General features: G+C 34.2%; 1 protein-coding gene across 1 annotated transcript in view; it reads right to left on the bottom strand.

The window, feature by feature from the left end:
* Positions 1-14,634, bottom strand: part of LOC104529890 (ryanodine receptor 2-like) — a gene marked incomplete at its 3' end in the record, with an annotated part of 61,057 nt that overhangs the window by 13,424 nt on the left and 32,999 nt on the right. The window contains exons 12-16 of the mRNA XM_029086575.1: positions 12,591-12,832; positions 8,817-9,009; positions 6,158-6,374; positions 5,912-6,016; positions 1,905-2,008 (exon numbers count right to left, since the gene is read on the bottom strand). Of these exons, the coding sequence (XP_028942408.1) occupies positions 1,905-2,008; positions 5,912-6,016; positions 6,158-6,374; positions 8,817-9,009; positions 12,591-12,832 (861 nt within the window). The remainder of the gene's footprint in view (positions 1-1,904; positions 2,009-5,911; positions 6,017-6,157; positions 6,375-8,816; positions 9,010-12,590; positions 12,833-14,634) is intronic.

Genomic DNA, 14,634 nt, shown 5'->3' on the forward strand with positions numbered 1-14,634 from the left:
TTGTCCTCCATTAAAGTTGACTGCCAGTAGACTAGAAACATCTAGTAAAGAACTAGTCAAAGTAGTTTAGAATTCAAGTCATCACAGTATGGATCATTTAGAATGGATTAGTGCAGTAATTTTTTCACCTTTGCAAGCTTGCCAAAATCAACTGAGCAGGACACTCATATTCTAGTCCCTGAACAACAGATGTCTACATGATAAATACAACATGATATTGCAAAATTAGAACTGTATACTTCAGGAAACAAGGACAAATACAAGAACAAAATGAAGACTGAGTTTAGTAAGCATACAAATTTTAAAATGCATAGAAAGACTGAATGTTTTATGTTTTGGATACTACTCATTTAATGAAAAGTATCTCTTTATTACTCTCTCTCTAGAGTAACAAAATTACTAAAATAAAAGTAATCCATAATTTATAAGTTTATAAAACCACATTATTATTTGTTTTGTCAGGGTTAGATATAAAAAAGCACTGGGTCCTGAGCCAGTAATCATGTAAGGGCTACTAAAATATTTTTAAGATTTAGTGAAACATTAGGAGTGTGCATTTAATTCTGAGAGCATTATTTTTATGATGCCTGAGTCATATTATATAGATTATTCTAGCAATATCTGTACTATACTATACTAACGCTATAGATTATTCCATTTATCTCTGAATATTTTATCTCTAATCTAATCTGAATGTTTTATCTCTAATATCTCTAATCTCTAAATAATGCCAAAATATCCCTCCAGAAACTGTTTAACACTCAGGGCCATAAATATGTTCTTCATCGAGTAATTAACTTACTGTGGGAACAACAGATTAGTAAATAGTGCAGAGAAGCTGAGCAGAGAATGTCACTATAAGAAATTCTAGAATTGTTCTACCTAGCTTTCTACTATGAGGACATAACGTCCTTATATTACGAGTGTACACACTAAATTGCACTATCACTTTACATGGCAGATTTTTTAATAATACAGTAAAAATATTTCCAGAAAAGTAATATGTGCATATAGTCATCCTTTGTTAACATTCTGAACAGGAAAAAACAACTATATTTTAATAAGAAAAAATATGAATAGATTTCAACGGATTGCAAATAGGAGTGACTGGAGAACCACATACACCATTGGGCATTTATCAGTTTGAGAAATATTTTAACATGTCGACTACATGCAATGCTACATGTGGAAGAAATTACTTACGCTAACAGATCTTCAGTGCATTCACAGCACAGGAAGGACTCATACCTGCTCGACTGACAAAGCTGAGGTAAGGAATTATATCTTTGTGAGTCAGATAACTAGATTACTTGAACAAACTCATTCACATCTCACTGAATTTTCTAGCTTTCCAACGGGAGAGCTTCCATGACATTCACATATCTAACCGCCCATCCACAAAAGGAGGGATTACCTACTACTGTTTTGTGGCAATAGGTGCAGATGACACAGAAATAGCAGCAAGGGGTCCTGAAGCAAAGCTTATCATTAGTCATGTCCAAAAAATATATATAATATTGGTTGTCAAAGTGTGTTTTATCAATAAAGAAAATTAAGAATAATTAAAATAAAATTAATTAAAACAAATAAGAAGCAAAGACGGGTTTTTTTTCAAAGCTTAGTTCTATTTCTTTCCTCCAAGCTAGATGAAAACTGCTTGATTTGCCATTTCATAATCAGCATTACTACAGTAATTCTAAAATTCCATAGATATTAAAAAGAAGACTATCAAAGCTACTTTCAATGCCAAATACATTATTCATCAATGTATCTCACTCCTTTATTTTCTTATTATTACCCTCACCTACATGTCAAATTGCAATTCACATGTTGAATTACAATTTGTGAAACTGTAAGTCCTTAGGAAACTCTCACTACAAGATTCAAAAGTTCTAGCAACTTACTTCAGTGTTTCAAGTGACATTTGCAAGTTATAATTCCTTTCCTGCTCCGGCAATTTTGAGAACTCCACTAAGCATGGGTGTTGTCTTTTGTTGTCATCTCTAACCTGAAATGACAGTAAAGTTTAATGTGTCTTAAAAATTAGAATAAATTTAAGACAGTCCAAAACACAAAGTACTTAAAATCTGATCCTGTTCTGAATTACTCGAACTAAATAAGACTTCAAAACAGAAAGTATTCTGTAATCTCCAAGCATGATCATTCTGTTCAAGTAAGGCAGAATTTTCATTTGCATATAAACTTCATATTTGCAGATCTCAAGTGGAATAAATGCTAATTTGTACATTTCATTTTACAGATGTTCACAACAAATATGCAAAGTTCAAGAACAGTGCAATCTATGTTATGTTTTGGCACACAGCCATGAAATAACAGCACATCTTCAGCACCAAGTTTGAAAAATAATGCAACCAGTTTGTATAAATATGCTGATAAGAATTGTACTAAAGTCATTACAGTAATGATATAAAGGATAAATCAACCCTATCTCTTAATACAGAAAATGTTTGCTTTTTATTTATGTCCAGTAGTATACAAGCAGAATGTAACTGTTTAGCAGTCACAAATTATTGGAACATTAATTTACTTTTACTGTAGTGACAGCAGAGTCACGGAGCCTACAAATTACAAAATCCTACATTTTATAAACTTAAAAATTTGATCAAAAACATTTTTAACCTACATTACTTCTGTACAGTTTTAGTCTAATACTGGTCATAACTAGGAAGGGCAGCCTAAGAGTCTGGGATAACTGAGCATTCTACTGCTCTCAGCTTTGCATCTTTATCGTGCTAGAACTCAGTCTACAAAATCTACAAAGATTATGTCTTGCTAGAAGGCATGATAAAAAACATTAGTTTGCAAATATTAGCTAAAAGTTCACAATTAAAGTAACATTTGCTCAGTTAAGACTATATTTTTACCCATATATTAAAACACTTTTGTATCCATCTTTCATGGACAATAAACCTACCACTTATATTAATCTTTAAAGCTACGAAGTGAAAGTTATTGAAAAATAACATTATTGACAACTTTTGATCAATTTGATAATTCTGCTGGAAAATGGAATGTTGACAGCTGAAGTTAAGAAGTCTAAGTGTTATACTTTTTCCAAATTTATTTTTACTCATCTGGTGAATATAGGTTAGCTTTTAAATTATTTTAGATGGAAAAAGACCAAGGCAGGAATTCTCAGTGAACTGGGTATAATCTCTTCTCAAGTTTGATCTGTTTATATACAGAATCAGATTTGATGTTTAAAAAGGCTAAGAAAGTCAGCAGCATATAAACTGGCATGAAATTTCTGACTTTCAGAAATATAATCTATCACAAATAAACTGATTGCTTTCCCTGCATATTGCATCAAATAAAAGAGCTTTTCTTCAGATATTTTAATGTAAATGTCTTAAAATGAAAAAGTTCTATCATCATGGCAATAAATCTATATATAGTATCTAAGAATACACTTAAATAAAATCATAATGTGAGACATAAACATGGGGTGTTAGAGCACAGGAAAGAGAAACAGTCATCTGCAAAATGTAATCTATTTATAAAGTTTCTCTAATTTCAGTTCCTGAGTGTTAATTATACATGAGTAACCACAGAATGAATATGATCATGGAACACTGATAGCTGAAATTTATTTTTATTTGTTATCTTCTATTTTTGACAGTTCTCTCTTTTCTATGAAAATAGCTAAACTGTACACTAATATCCAGTCTAGTTTATTTAATCTCATGAAAAAAAAATCACGTTTCTCTATAACATTTATGAGTAACATATTTTTGCATTTTAATCTAAGCACATAATAATTATCAAATTAAGTAGCAGTCCTTTGATTATGTTTTGGATTGAAAAATATTTACCATCTCCAGGGGATATTTATCTTCATTTGATGGGATTAATGTTCTTTGGATAGGCAATACAAGCAATTCAACTGTCAAGCCACTTGTTCAAAATCATTAGCAGTTAAAATGAGAAAAACCTTTTAGTGTATACTGAAAATGTGTATTTGCAGATTTCTTTCTAAGACCTATGGTAATCTGCAAGAATTAAGATTCAGCATTGTCTCCAAAAAGAAGGACTACTTTAGATCTGTGTACAGCTAATTTAAATCTTGGATGTCAGTTGTTTTCCTCAGAATTCCAATATTAGTAACACTCTTCACTCTACAATGTATACTACTTCTATTACATATTCAACATATTTTGTAGGCTGCCTTCCCACCTCTCTTTTTTTTTTTTTCTGAGCATAGTATAAAAATCTACTGCCTTGCAAATACATTATATAAGTGGCAGAACTTGTGACAACTATCAATTCTTAATTTTTGTGTCTAACGTAAGACATTTAATAGAAACAAAAAAACACAGATGCATCTGATGATTTCAAGTTGGACACCTAAATACCACTCATATTCAGACTTGTAAGGAAGACAGTTAACATTGTCCTTAATTGTGCTACATCAGCTTGTTATTTTACTTTGTTACATGTATAAAATGCATTAGTAATATTGCATGCAATAGTGGGTATCACTTTGCTGTTACTACACACAGATCTGATGAAACAGGTATGTAGGAAGGAATATAAAATGCAATCTAGAGCAGATATTTTGAATAATCTGGACAGAAATTTAAATCTACAGATTCTTTGTCTTTCAGCCTTTAAACTTTTTAACTTGTTGAAAAAACAATACTTTTTCAGAAAAGCTAGCTACGATCTATAATGCATCTTACTCTGAATTAAAAAAAACCAAATGTAACTAAGATGAAAGCACTCATATGTATGTGTGTATCTAAACCAGCTAATACCTGTTTAGCACCTGGTTTCCTTCTGAATGTAACTACATTTATCGATGCTTAACTTGATATTTACTATATATTGTTTAAATTAAAACAGTGTTCAATTGTACAATTAGACTCTCGATGGTAAGTAACAGTACACTAAATGTTCCTGCAGATTGCTTCACAGCTGGTATGATTATACCACAATTAAAATGTTTTGACACATTAATTTAACTAGGGTTTTGTGTTTGGTTTCATGGGGAAAGCAACAACAGCCAAAAAAATCTAGATATTTTCTGTTAATCAAATCTTCTCAAGCACTGCCAAATGCTACACCAAATATGACACCTATGCGCAGTCACATTAAATTTGTAATCTGAACTCATCAGAAGACCCAAATCTTTTTATTAACAAAACCAGAATAGATATATGTTTCTATATATGCCTATATGTTTTTACATTTACGTCTAGTATCTACGGTATGTTTCAGTATACTCTTCACAGCAATAGCTGGTATACTTTTTTACAATTGACTTTAAAATAATTTAAAAAAAAAAAACCCAAAACAAAACAAAAACCTAATCAACAAAATAGGCTGCATTTTGTATCAAAGCCAGAATCCTTTTGTGTTTTGTTTTTTTATTTTTTAAATCACATGCACTCCAGGAAAAGTAGGAAAGAAATAAGAAAATAGCTATGTAGAACACCTAATAGAGACATGAGTCTGAAGAAGTGGAGAGAAAGCAGGAGAAAAGCAGATTTAAGTTTTGCTACAGATAATTGCATTATTTTTCATGAAAAAAGTTTGGGATTTCTGAAAGTTCTGTCAGTCAGTACACATGAAGAAAACCAAGAATAACTGCTTTTATTGGCTTACTCCATCAGGCAATGAAACTTCTTGCCTCAAGACAAACTGAAAGACAAACCCACTATGTGCTTCCTGTGCTGGCAGTTAGACTGGATGAAAATTGCAGCATAAACCAGCTTTAATACCAGAATTTTGGTTCCAGAATATACAAGCACTGTTGGTTTATACCTGCTTCTGGTGGAAAGGGTCTAAAACCTCACTAATTTTGGGAGGATGCAGTCCTGTTAGCACAGTGAAACCAATAGGCTGAATAATGCCACTTAATTAACAGAAAATTAAGTTGGAAGGTACATACTGGTCCATACTGCCAGCCAAGCTCAATCTTATTCATAACCCAAAGTTCATGGATGTTCTCTGCTAATTTTTCTCTAATCCTTTCCAGGTGAGGAGGCAAAACAATCTAAAGAGAGAAGAGAAAAAGAGGCTGTTACAAGTATGTTGCTTAACAGCGCCACCCAAACTTTCACAATAGACAAACTTTGTACAAACCAGTACAAATCTCTCAACTAAACCTAAATTATCTTTCAGTTTTTTTCCATACCTGGCTAGTATCTACAGGAACTGGAGTGAAAGCTGCTTGTGACAGAGAAATAGAGGGACCCAGTAGGTCTCTTGTATAGCTACGATCCTGCTTATACTCTCGGCTATGCTCCACTTTCAGCTTCTCTTTCGGTAGGACAGCTTCAAAGCAAGGGGCATATCCAGGTGGAGGAAGGAACTTGAATTCTCCATGGCGACCTCCAAGCAAGAAACGTACCCTGTAAACATCAGAGTTACTTTAGATAACAAAGACACCTCTGGTATCAAACCTAATCAGTTTGTAAGCCTAACACATACTGAATGCTATTTTTAAAAAAGAAAATAAAATATCAATGTTGTAGCTTATTTGCATTGTTTGCAGTTCAACTTTCTCTAACTAGTGCTGGAGTTTATGAAGTAGGAGGTGCAAAAAACATGTGGAAAAGTAAAACATTCTTTCTTTTAGTTAATTTCCACTTCCATAAATGTATTCTAAATCACAAGACCAAAAGGAGGAAGGGAGGGAGAGAGAGAGAGAGAAAATAATGTTTACTTAGCACACCTATGAAGTAAGCAGCAGCCTTTCAAGTCACAGAAGGCAGAGATTATAACCCACAGAAATCAACCAACACCTCTGAACATTCTCCATTGAGGAGTTCTTCTTCCCTCATTTGAGAAATGAGCCTGAAAACTCCACAGAATATGGTTCTTTCATTTCTCTTACAGAACACAAAATCCTTAGGACACAATAAAAAACCTCCCATATTTTCTTCCCTAAAATATATATTTTATCATGTTAATAGAGACCTAGCGTAAAACATTTTTTTATTCATGACAAAATGGTGAATTTGTCATGGTTTTTTGTTTCTGAAAAATTCAATGAATAAGGTGATCATGAAGTAGCAATGACATAATACTGACAAGCCTTCCCCGAACATTGCCATCCAGAAGGAATCAAAAAACAGCCAAAAAACTAGCCTTAAAACAAAACAATTTTTTCTCTTCTCTATTTACTGAGTATTTTATAAGATTTTTGTCAATGATATGCCACCACACTCTCCAAAAATTCACTCAGCACATGAATAATATCTGTCAAATATTTCTCTCATGACAGAGATAAAGTATGCAGGTTTATAGTTTTGCATTTCATAGCATGCAGGTCTATAGTTTTACCATATTGTATGTCTTGTATTACCCAAGGCAAAGTTAAAGAAGTGTATTTTGCATCTGGAACGAGAGGCTGTTATGCCTACTGTGTGACAGCTCTTAGTTTCTGTACTATTCACCACAGTCTCTGAATGATTCCTCACAGAGCATTGCTCTGTCTCCAACAGAAATCAGCTTTCAGCCTTTACCTTTGCCAGTCCTGCTAAAGTTGGTCCCCCCACTGGAACATCACACAATCTTTTTTACCTGGTTTTGCTTGGATGGAGTTAATTTTCTTTTTTGTAATTAGAATAGCTGTATTTTAGTTTCAGTGTTTCAGTTCAGACTTATTATGAGAAGAATGTTGATAACAGTACTGGTGTTATTAGTTGCTGCTGGAGCTCAAGGCCACTGTGTTTGGCTGCTTCACAGCTGCATTAGGACTGGGAGGGGAGAAGCGCAGTGAATAGCAAAACCCAGAACTGGCATTTGGATGTGCCAATGAAATATTCCATATCATATCACACCATGTCAGTATATTAACCAGGGTTGACAGGAAATTGGGAGTATTCCCTTGGGGATCGCTCGGGCTCACTCTTCCGGGGTTTCGGTTTTCGGGACTGTCTCTGCTCCGGGATCACTGGCTGGCACAGGTCAGGCATCGGTCAGCGGGCATACTGGTATACTGAGCACTGTGTATCACTCATTTGTATAGTTTATTATCACTGTTGTTATCATTATCATTTTATTTTAATTAGTAAATAGTTCTTATCTCAACCTGTGAGTTTCCTTGCCCTTCTTTCCAATTCTCTCCCCTACTCCCTGGGTGAGGGGGGTGATAGAGCAGGCTGTGTTTGGCTGCAAGCTACAAGCAAAAAGGGTGAATCCAACCAAACCACCACAATATTTTAGTCTCAAACTATTAAACACATAGAAGAAGAAGTCTGGCACCTAATTTTACAGAACTTGGAATTTTACAGAAAATTAGTACAGCAACCTGAATACAGACTGACTAAATTCATATTAACTCATCCTGTTAAAAAGAAAGCATACCACCACCATTCCTTAAGGCAAGTACAGATAATGCATCTTCAAATAATAGTTACTACCTCATAAAAAAAGAGTTAGGGCAAACATATTTTTAATATTAAAGACTGATGTTTTTCTTCCCATATAGGTAAAATGCTGTCCTGGAGAGAATGTATAGCAATGTGTCAGCTAAGAAATGAAAACGAAGCTATTTCTAAGGTCTATCTGCAAACCACCTGAATACACTGGTGTGCTGAAAAACAACAGATGCACTATCTCTTCAGGACTCCTTTGTAGCTCTCACTATCCAAGAACTGGAACTGTGCCAAAGAAGTAGATGTCAGAAAGGGAAATTAGAGCAAAGATAGCCAGGGAAATATTCAACATATTCACACATACAGAAAAAAACAAAAAACAAAACAAAAAACAACAACAACAAAAAAACAGGCTGGGGGAAAAAACAATCAAACAACCAACAAAAAAAAAAAACTACTCAGGATGCTAACTTTATTCCTGCAGAGAAGCTGACAACTGGGAAGAAGAGGCCATCTATGTTGAAATTCTCAAACATTCCTTGAACTGGCTGACCATTTATCCGGAAAGAGATGCTGGGTGCACTCAGATCCAAACAGCAGCTAATAACATCATCAGTTCTCAACAGATGTTGGTTGGGAGAATTCACTGTTCGTGCTACACAGCCTATGGAAGTTAAGGAAACACATTTAGCAAAACTTCAGAAAATCGTACAGGTTTTCACAGCAGCCTAAAAAAAGAGAAAGAAAACATAGCAAAAGAGCACAAACATGTTAATACACAAATATCTAACCTATAGCATCCAAGAGTTGATTTTAAGCTTGCAATATAGTGAATAGAAGCATACAATCGTATCTACAAATCTATTTTATCATAAATAATACAATTAAATTACATATAATGTAAGCGAAAATAATTTCTGATAGCCATATCAACAGTCAAAAGCAAGAGAACTAAATATTATTCCTCACAGCAGTAGAACTGCAAACTGAAAAACAACTATTAGTATCTAATATGCAACCTAGTACACTTTACTAAACACCTGAGTATTCAAGATCAGGACAAGTATTGTACTTCAAATTATTTAGGAAAAGTAAGATACTTCCTGTTATTAAGGGCCACATCATGGTACCCCTGCACACTTCTATAAGATTATACTACTCAGTTTCATAATCAAACCACAAATTAGAATTTTTCTGACAGACACAAAGGCAGAAGGAATTTGGAGGCATATATATTCAGTAATATATGTATTTTTCTTTAATAAGTTTTGTATGAATTCTAAAGGATCATTCTCTCTTGCACCAAATTCCATTTACTCAAACGTATCTGCTTCCCAAGAGAAATAACCTATAGAATATAGAAATAGGAAATTACTGTTTCTGAAATTTACTGCCATCTACAACAGAAAATTTACAGAAAAACATGACAATTAGGTGAAAATATCTCTAGACATTTTTTCCAAAAATTAGATATGCAATGTTTGCAAGAGATAAACCATAACGTATATTAAGAACAGAGCACTAACTCTGTTTACTAACTAACTCTTTTTAACTATTCTGTCCAGCTTCTGTAAAAACAAAGGACTTAACTAAAAGCATTGTATTTCCAAGAAGATCGCATGTGCTTTTAACAGTGGCAAAAATAATAAAATAAAAATCTCAATTATTCTTCTGCAGATAAATTTTCATACAACACACCACCACCACCCCAAAGTAAAATAAAAAACAACACTTCTGATACTCCACATATGGAAAATGACTTTCTGATACTGCCATATAATCTGCAGATTGTGTGACAGATGCTCTTGTGCAATCTGCCTCTCTTGACAGGGTAGTCAGCAATATAGTGAGGGAAAAAAAAAAAGTTTTCAGATGCTCTTGCTGCTCCCCTGCACTCTTTCAAGATAGGATGTCCTTAGCTCAGTTGCTGTAAGAATAGTCAGTTTCATGAGCAAAGACAGAGGAATCACATGGAGCAATCCTAAGGGGCCTTCACAAATCAAGGATTCTATAGGAAACACTGCTGAGAAACAGATTAGCAGTCACAGCGTGAGGAATGGCCTGCAAGGAAACTACCTTCTACAAGCTCTACATCCCAAAACTCACAAAGCACAGTAGACAATATCAGAGAAAAACATCACAACAGCCGAGAGTTAATTTCAAATATATCACAGAAAGGGACAATTATTTAATGGCATGGATAACTAAACTCTAAAAGACCTGTCAATGAAGAGTAGATACTTCATCTCTTTAAGGCACACTACATGAGACTGCCTTTTTTAGATGTTAAAATTTAGCCAAATATAGGTTATTGGGATCAATGCAGGGCTGACTGTTAACAGAAATATGTACTGGTCTTTGATGAACATATAATCAGACCAAATTATCTAAGTGTCTTTTCTGGCCTCAGGCTTCAAAAAAAAAAAAAATAATCTGAGTTTCACTTCTCCATATTTCAGAAATAATTGCAGGACTGAAGAAACAAATGTAAATTAAATGAGATCCTGGTAAAGGTTTGGTCCAGAACAAAAACTCAGTCATTGAGTCAACTCAATTATTGTTGTCATTCGTTAATGCAGTAAATGCTTCATGCTCAGATTATTTTTAAAATGTCATTGCAGAGATTTGCCAAGATGCAGCCTGGGATTGTGGAAGAAGAAGAAAGGCCATGATTTTCAACATTCAACTACTTAAAGTCTTTCCAAGTCTCAGAGATATGTGTTACATCAGAATGTTAATGAAGACAGGAATCTTTTCAAATATAGCAGCCACATCCACAACAGAGAATAATATACAAAAATTTCATATATAAAGGTGGTCTGGACTTGAGAACCACAATTGTTCATTTATTCTTTTGTGATATTTCTGATTAAAAAGTTTCTAGTGGGTAGAAAAATAATTTTGATTTTCATTAATCTTTTGTTTCCTCCCTAAAAGAGACCCTAACTACAAAAGTTGTTTTGGTTGGCTCATTATTTTCTGGTTCTTCTGCAATAATACTTTATCTGACAAACTGTTATGACACAGCTTTAATGACACTATTAATTATGCATCATCGTTACAAAGTAATTCTCACTATACACGGGAGGCAAAGTGGCAGCTACTTTCCTAAGATGCCACTCCAGTCGATATATTATTATTATTTAATAATAAAATCCATTGCTATTTTGATTGGAAAAGTCTTTTGAAATGTAAAACAGTATTCTCTTCCAAGTAGCAAGCCATAATGCCTCAAAACTTCAAAGACCTTGAATGATACATGTAGCTGACTCACTAAAATGTCTCTCTTGTCTACCAAGGCGCTTTAGACATCTCAACAAAGTGAAACCACAGTAGAATGTTTTCAAGAAGTTAAGGATTGTCCATGTGCAGGACTACCCATTCCAAACGATATCTGTGAATCTTTTCATAAAAGTTAAATTATGTGAAAAAGATTAAGAAAAAGAGGACAAGCTTTCTTTCTTATTATTCTGATTTTGCTGAGCTAACTCCATTTGAAGAGAGGATAAAATATTTGCATAATCAACAGTAAATACAAGTACTTTAGATACTCAGTTCAGCTTTCTTTAACACGAGAATTTGCATACAGAAATTACTATTAATTAATAGATCCAAACTGGGCCAATTACATTTTAAAGATGAATACCTGACCAAACACAACATATGCAAGCTAGGAGTACGATTTTTCAAGTCTTGCAATAAACATTCAGCCTCAATGTATGTAAATACAACATTGCTACAGAAAAATACCCGGTTTTAAATTTGATGGCAAAAAGCAAACTTAAAAATCTTCTTCAACCTAAAGTATTTCTAAACTTCTAAACTAGAGATCCATATCAAAAATCTGTTTAAAAAAAAGAATCCAGTGAATTAAATCTCTCAGGCCGTTCTTACACTATCATACAGGAATTACAACTCCAGATGACTGTTAGACTTAATTTTTGGTGCCTTTAAAACTTTAAATAAAATCTTTACAGTTACTATGAGAAAAAATAATTCCCAGGCCGAAACATAAATTATTATTCTACCTGCATTACTTTCTAGAAAATATATTTTTAAATATGCAATGTCAATTTAAAATATATTCTGATATAGGGTACTGTTTCTGTATATTCCCGATGTCTACTGAAACATCTGATTCACTTTGCTGCTGTTGAAAACACATTCACTGGAATTGCAAACAATGTTCTAGTATTTTAAAAAACAACAACAAAAAATTCCAATCAAACAAAAAAAGGAGAATACCTGACCACAGATGCAGACCATCGAAGCCATAGGAATACAAGTCATCACCAACACCATTGCCTCCCCATTCTGCTCCTCCCCCTGGATAAGGTGAGTAGCCCTCTGTTGAAGCCCAGCCCACTCGTAGATGAGTTGATTCTGCGGTCACAAAGGGCTCTAGATGGTCCACCATAAGTTCATAGTACCATTTTCTGTATTGGGCAGAGCCTTCACTAATCCCCAAGAAGATGTTGGGTCGCATGCTTAAACAGAAAGAATAAAAGTGGTTGTTAAAAACTTGTCTCAAGAACATAGAATCATAGAATAGTCTTGGTTGGAAAAGACCTTAAAGATCGTCTAGTTCTAATCCCCCTGACATGAGCAGGGACACCTTCCACTAGACCAGGTTGCTAAAAGCCTCATCCAACCTGGCCTTGAACACTTCCAGAGAGGGGGCATCCACAACTTCTCTGGGCAACCTGTTCCAGTGTCTGACCACCCTCACAGCAAATAATTTCTTCCCAAAATATAATCTAAATCTACTCTCTTCCAGTTTAAAGCCATTACCCCTTGTTCTGTCACTACCTGCTCTTGTAAAAAGTTCCTTCCCAGCTTTCTTGTAGGCCCCCTTCAGGTACTAGAAGGTTGCTATAAGGTCTCCTTGGAGCCTTCTCTTCTCCAGGCTGAACAGCCCCAACTCTCTCAGCCTGTCCTCATAGGAGAGCTGCTCCAGCCCTTTGATCATCCTCATGGCCCTCCTCTGGACTCACTTCAGTAGGTCCGTGTCCTTCCACAACTTCCTTAGGCAACCTGTTCCAGTGTCAGATCACCTTCACAGTAAAGAATTTCTTCCTAATATCTAATCTAAACCTACCCTCTTTCAGTTTAAAGCCATTTCCCCTTGTTCTGTCATGATGAACTACTGCAGGTTTTTCATTAAACTCAAATTTCATTGCTGTTTTATGTGATTGAAACAATAGAAGTAATTTTTTAAAAATTATTTATTTATATATTCTGGTTAAAAATACTCTTTACAGTTAAGTTAAAAGTGTTTCAGTAACTGAAGCAGTATCCTCACTCAGATACCAATAATAATATTTTGTGTTTGAACATTTAATAGATGTTCTATCCTACAAAAATGACGGCTATTTACCAGTTTCCAACAGCATTGTAGTAAGTACACACTGCAGCTTTAATTTTGCATAGCAAACTGCATCCTATAACCCTGATTATCCATTCAAGAGAATAACATTTACAAAGATAATAAAGTGTCAATCTATTTCAAAACTCTCCTGTACCTCTTCCTTCCTTATTCCAAATTTTGTATAACCGTAATTTGCAGTGGTTGTATCAATCCTTAATACCAATTTGATGTTCCTACTGCTGATTTTAAAGTACTTCAGAAGCATACTTGAAATGCAAAACTATTAGTGTGCTTACTCAGTATCTAGTTATGTAAAGTCATACATCTAAAAATCATAGGGAAAAAAAGGAAAGAAAACTATGCTTTTCTGATCTGGTTTTTTTGGGGGGATAATACTGAATCTAGAATCTCATCCCAAAAAATCTGTCTCCAGACAATCATGACTGTGTCAACTTTGTATTGCATACTTGAAATGCAAAACTATTAGTGTGCTTACTCAGTATCTAGTTATGTAAAGTCATACATCTAAAAATCATAGGGAAAAAAAGGAAAGAAAACTATGCTTTTCTGATCTGGTTTTTTTGGGGGGATAATACTGAATCTAGAATCTCATCCCAAAAAATCTGTCTCCAGACAATCATGACTGTGTCAACTTTGTATTAAGAAAGTCATCCAATCTTGAATTAAAGCTGTGGAGTACAGAAATGTCCAAAATCAATGCTAGATATGTTTCCTAGCTAGCTTGGTTATCCATATTGCCGAAAATCTTTAAGACTTCTACACTGAATGCACCTAGTTTTCACATCCTTCCACTGAATTGGGTTATAACTTCCATAAATACTTTACTTCTATATGCAAGCTGCCTAATTAACAAAAAAGTAGCTCTAAGCCAGCCCCAGCTCACAGTATGCCTTCTAGTGT

Source organism: Antrostomus carolinensis, unplaced genomic scaffold, assembly GCF_000700745.2.
Source record: "Antrostomus carolinensis isolate BGI_N321 unplaced genomic scaffold, ASM70074v2 scaffold4228, whole genome shotgun sequence".
In the NCBI taxonomy this organism is placed as follows: Eukaryota; Metazoa; Chordata; class Aves; order Caprimulgiformes; family Caprimulgidae; genus Antrostomus; species Antrostomus carolinensis.